This window comes from Myotis lucifugus, unplaced genomic scaffold (assembly GCF_000147115.1).
Source record: "Myotis lucifugus unplaced genomic scaffold, Myoluc2.0 scaffold_162, whole genome shotgun sequence".
Taxonomy (NCBI): Eukaryota; Metazoa; Chordata; class Mammalia; order Chiroptera; family Vespertilionidae; genus Myotis; species Myotis lucifugus.
Genome location: NW_005871210.1, coordinates 2,295,242 through 2,301,241, shown reverse-complemented (window position 1 = coordinate 2,301,241; position 6,000 = coordinate 2,295,242). Strand labels below are relative to the sequence as shown.

General features: G+C 38.2%; 1 protein-coding gene across 1 annotated transcript in view; it reads right to left on the bottom strand.

The window, feature by feature from the left end:
* CFAP58 (cilia and flagella associated protein 58) overlaps positions 1-6,000 on the bottom strand; it is an 89,915-nt gene that overhangs the window by 79,877 nt on the left and 4,038 nt on the right. Inside the window, exons 2-3 of the mRNA XM_006095945.1 lie at positions 5,571-5,852; positions 3,010-3,158 (exon numbers count right to left, since the gene is read on the bottom strand). Coding sequence (XP_006096007.1) covers positions 3,010-3,158; positions 5,571-5,852 — 431 coding nt within the window. The remainder of the gene's footprint in view (positions 1-3,009; positions 3,159-5,570; positions 5,853-6,000) is intronic.

Sequence of the window (6,000 nt, the reverse complement as noted above, 5' to 3'; positions counted from 1 at the left end):
GGGTTGAACTGCACGGGTCCATTAGATGCAGATGTTTTCAATAAATATACCAGTTGGCCCTCCCTTACCCGCTGGTATTCCATATGCAGATCCAACATTTCTGGGCCAACCATGGATCAAAAATACTGTTTCTGATCCGCAGTTAGGAAACTGCCCCACCCCATATCAAAGAAACAGAATTTCCGGAGGATGAGGCCCAGAAATCAGGATTTTAAAAAGATTCCCAGGTGATTCTAATGTGCAGCCAAGGTTGAGAACCACTGCTCTAGATCAAGGATGAACACTATTCAGGTGTGAAAGAGAAAAATCTTCACGCCCTGACATGGGAGTTGTTTGTGAGTTGTTCACTGAAAAAGTGCCAATACTACCATGCATAATGTAATCCCTTTTCTTATATTTAAGAAATTACAGTGTCCAGGGAAGGCAGGGGAGATTGGATAGGTGGGAAGAGATTAATCATATAACTTATATTCATATATGCATAACCCATGGACACAGACAATAGTGTGAAGGCCTGGGATGGGAGATGGGACAGGCTAGAAGGGGTCAGTGGGGAAAAAAGAGGGACATCTATAATACTTTCAACAATAAAGATAAATTTTAAAAATTTTAAATAAAAATTAAATTAAAAAATAAGAAAAAAGAACTGATGAATAAGTACTCAATATGATAGAGATTAAAATTTTTATGATTAAATTTATTAGAAATAATGAAAAAAAATAAAAAAGTGTGTGTGTGTGTGTGTGTGTGTGTGTGTGTGTGTTTTATAGGGATTTAGGCACCAAGTAGTGGCTTATCTCTGAAAAGTGGAATTTAGGGTGGAAGATTTGGGGGGATGAAGTAAAGATCATCCATATCTCTGTATTATTTTGAATTTGTTACAATAAGACTATAATTGCTATTGTCAACTCTTGTAATTAACCCTAAGGAGTTATGAATTTAGGAAACTATTGATTTAATATATTCCTTGGAGGTCTATGATTATAGCTATAAAGTCTAAAGTAAAGCAAAAACAAGCAAACAACACACATTGCCATTTTCCTATCCAGTAGCCACAGAGTATAGTTTCTCCCAAAGAAATGCAACACATATCAAATGTTTCCAACAACAAAATTTGAAAAATCATTCATGATGCCAGTATTTAGAGAGTATGTGATAATATTTGTTTATTTGAATTGTAAACCAGTTACTTCCACATTTCAAAAATCATTACATATAATTTGTCATGACTTTCTGCAGAATTAGCATTTCGAAAGTAGAAAAACTATGTCTGATATGACTTGTGCAACAGAATTAGACTAAAGCAAAGCAGCCACTTTAGAGCTGAGAAAGCAGAGGCCCTTGCAGCTGACAGTCATCAAAGGACTATTCCAAACACAATAATTTGATGATTTTTTTAACAATAGCTTTGATATAACATAAAACCACATTGAAACTCTTCTCCAGAAACAAAACCTCAAATCCTAAGGTTACTATGAAGAGAGAAACTACACCTGAGTGCACTACTGAAGACAAAATCTGGGCCAGACAGTTTCTTCAATGTCCCTCCTCAACCATGTGCCACTTCTCATTAAAATGCCTCCTAACTGAACCAGAGCCTTCACATTGCTCTTCAGTGGCTGCTCTGATTATGCTTGACTTCTCTAATTAAAAAATATTAAATAGTTTATATGATTAAATATTAAGTATGATGGATACCATATCTTCTGTTTTTCTAGTCCCTCCCCCACTACCTACACTTAGAACTATTATCTATCAATATTGGATAAATGCATCTAGAAAGCATAAGAAATCTTGATGGCAGTTAGATTTGGTTAAAGATGCCTAAGAAAGTGCATGTTCATTCCTAATTAATGCAAGGTTTTGCATGGCCTGCAGAGTGCTAAGACTCCTGAAGGGAAGGTAACGATGTCTTAGGTCAAGGGGTTCACAGCCTAATGGGTACAGAAGCACATCAACAACTAATTTCCATTCAATGTGATCAGTGCCAGACTTGAGGCAGATGAAGATCCTATGGAAACAGTGACTCTTCTGCTTGGTCATTGAGTCTGGGGGTGGGAGGGGAACTGGAACAGAGAAGCTGATGGCCAGGAAGTTCAGATAGTGTTTGAGATGGGTCTTGAAGGATGCAGAGTTGTGTACTACATGGAAAAGGGAATAAAAAGCATTCCTGGCATAGAAAACAACATGTTCAAAGGTATGGAGGCAAGTAAGGACGGTGTTGCTGGACATGAGTCGAGCCAGCCTAACCGGGGCACATCTATGAAGAGCCCAGAAAAACATGTTCAAGATTTTGGACTTTATCCTTTAGAAATGGATAGATTTTCAAAGGTGTTTATGCCGGAGATGGAAGCATGTGGGTACATGTTTCAGCATCATAAACCTGGTATGTGGCAGATGGTAAAGAAGAGAGATGTCTCCTTGAAGGCAGGGAAACCAGCTAGGAGTCTACTGCCAAGTCCAACAGACAAGGGAGGTCCAAACCAAGGCAGTAGCACTGGAGATAGGGGGGAGGGAAAGACTGAATCAACAAGACAAAGTTTTAAGGGAAGAAGGAGTGGCAAGGGTGAAGAGCAACTCTGTTTTCTGGCCAAGAACCTGAGAAGCTGGAAGGATGGTGATACCACTAATTGGGGGGATATGTGGGGGGGGGGGGTACATGGGAGCAGCTGGAAATTAGAGCCAAAAAGCAGCCAGTTCCATTCCACACACATCTGAAAGAAATAAACCTAAAATCTTTATTCATTTTGAAACTGTAGTACTGATTCTTATAGACCCAGAAGTTTAATATAACCATAAATTAGGAGTTTTGTATAGGGAGAAAGGGAGTATTAAAAAGAAAAAATAGCAATAGACAGAAAATAATCTCTAGGAAATGAGAGAGAGAGAGAGAGAGAGAGAGAGAGAGAGAGAGAGAGACTGTCTTATATCATGTTCAAAGTGACACTGTCTGTTGAAGGAGTCCTCTACAAAAGCAAATCCAACATAAATCAGAAGGCTATGACCTACTTGCTATCCTGGTCCATTGTCAGTCCAGACCCTTGCTCGACTAGTTTAGTTAAGTTCACAATCTCCTCTTTCAGGGCAAGAATCGTCTCCTTCGCCTTCTGCTCTTTATCATAGGCTGCGTCCACCATCTTCCAGGCCTTTTCAATTTCCTAGATGGGCCACAGGACATCAGTGAGAAAAATCAAACTAGGCTCCAGATGCAAGGTGAACTGGGTAAACAGAATAATAAAACCACTGCAATCCAGTAGTCATTTATGGGGAAAGAAGATTACATAGTAAACATTGTGTTTTAAATTTGCATTGAGTTACTGAATTATTCAACATGAGCTCATCCATGCTGAACACCGGTTTTTAAGGGGGTATTGGAAAAGGGTATTTTTTTCTTATGTTGGTGAGTGTGGATACAAAACTCACATACTGCAAGGGTGGCTCTAATAGGAGGATGTTTCTAATAAAAATGTTAAGATACGAAAGCTTATGGGCTTTCCAAGTCCAGATTTTTTTAAATAAGCTTTATCACATAAGGAATGATCTTGGATCTAAGCCCTACATTTGAAGCTCTTGATAGATTCTGAATTAAAAAAATATATTTTGTCCTTAGGTCCCAAGTGAACCCCTAATGGCCATGTGAGCTTTAGAACAAGTCATAGCAAAGTGGTCTTTGCTGTGATCTAATTGTACACACAGTCTTGGTAATTCCCATTTCCAGAAACTCAAGCCCAGGCCTTTTCATCAAATGCTTACAGAGAAAGAACGAAACCCACAGCAGGGAATGGGAACAATGACTCATGTAGCTTTGGCTTCCTTACTATTATGAAATGCATGGTTGAATATTAACATAAATACTTAAAAGTGAATTACAGCCTTCAAATAAATAAAAAAGCACAGTAAATATTGCAACAGTCTTGATTTTTACCCTGCCACTTAATTTTCTTACAAAATTTCATCCAGTGGCATGAGTCTTTTATATAGCTACGAACCTATTGGCTTAAGGTAAAAAAATATTCCACTTTCATGTTGACAAGGAATAAAATGAATGGTAGAGAGTATTTTATTTAATTAAATAAATTCATGCTATTACAACAGAGAGAGATGGCCCTCGGGTTACAATTCAGTGATTTAAAACTAAGTGTCAGTTTATTGAGACATGTTTTTCTATAGCAACCGTATGTACTATTTTTAGCAAAACAAATGAAGAATATTCAAATGAAAATATGATTATATGAAGATTTGTCCAAATCAACTTCACTAATTAGATTTTAAGCAATTCATGACTTCCATTTCCAGTTTTTAAATTTACAATAAAAAGTATGTGTGTTTTCATTATAAAATGAATTGGAGCCTTCTCTATGTTGATTTTTCAGGAAAGAGAAGGAAATGACAATAGGGAGAAAATAACACTTCAAAAAAAAGTTGTTTCTAAGAAAACATGTCATATTTTGCACTAGTCTTGGAAATTTATTTGAAGTGGCTGACATTTAATTGCATGACATCAAAGGAATTTCTTAAAAGTCTGTGAATTTTTTCTCATCACTAGGGTTTTAATTATAAATTAAGATGTCTTAACCTCTTATCACCCTGAAATCAACATGGAACATTTATGTTTTACCTTCAAAATAATGCAACATGCTTCAGGATAGAAAAGAAAGTGTAAGACTAAGCCAGACCAAATCCCTGTTCTACCATTATGAGGAACTGGGAGGATCAAGGCAGAAACAAAGAGATGCTAAGAAAAAATACAAATATTACTATTTGGGTATTTTCAAGCTAATATTTCCTAAACAGTAAGAAACAAAAAAAGTAGGAATATGAAAATATCTTTAACAAGCTATCATCATGAGATATTTACTTACTACTCATTTTGTATCAAACAAGACATAGACATGCTAAGATTCCTAATATTGCTCTTACTTATCTCTAACTAGAGGCCCGGTGCACAAAATTCGTTTACTGTGGGGGGAGGAGCGTCCCTCAGCCCAGCCTGCACCCTCTTGCAGCCTGGGACTGCTCACTCCTTACTGCCTACCTGCTCACTGCTCCTTAATGCTCAGCTTGCTGCTCCTTAGTGCTGCTGTGGAGGTGGGAGAGGCTCCCGCCACCGCCGCTGTGCTCGCCAGCCATGAGCCTGGCTTCTGGCTGAGCGACACTTCCCCTGCGGGAGTGCACTAACCAGGGGGCAGCTCCTGCATTGAGCATCTGCCCCCCAGTGGTCAGTGCGCATCATATCAACTGGTCGACCTGGTCATTCCACCATAATGGTCACTTAGGCTTTTATTATATAGATTCTTTTGGCTAGCCCATTATTCCTTCGAAACCCAGCTAGTGAAGTTTTACATTATTTTCTGAATGGTAAAACTCATCCAGCCTAATTATTTTCTTTGAAAATGAACATTATCCCCTAAGCTAAATGAATACATAAATCATGTAAATTTTACCTTAATAACTCATTTACTACCAGCCCAGAGCTGTCAATATGATGAAAAGATGATGTTTTAAATAAAGAATGCATTTACATACAGGACACTGCTCTTCACTGATTTCGTTTCTAGATGATCACTGACCTTTTTCAAGGATGCAATGGTGGTCTGGTCGTCCTGAGAGAGCTTCAGGGCAGTGGCGACCTTCGCGGAATTCACCACAATCTCCGCGTTCAGTTCTCTGCATTTGGCCATCAGACGCTTTTCATTTTCATAAGACTTTTTCATGATAGCATGAAGCTTCTCATATTCAACCCTAAATTTCTCCAGACTTTTGTCGCCTAAAAGTTCATTGAGAACCTCCTGAAAATCCCTTTCGATTTCTTCAAACGCCGTTTCTTCCAGCACTGGTTTATCACTCTTTTCCTGTACAGAAGAGCAGGGATGGGAATGAGCATTGCAACATTGACACCATGACGATTCAGAAATTGCTGTGAACATCCATGAACAAAAGGCCTTCAGACAAGCCCATTAAAAGCCACTGACAATTAGAACATTTAAGACTATATGTCAT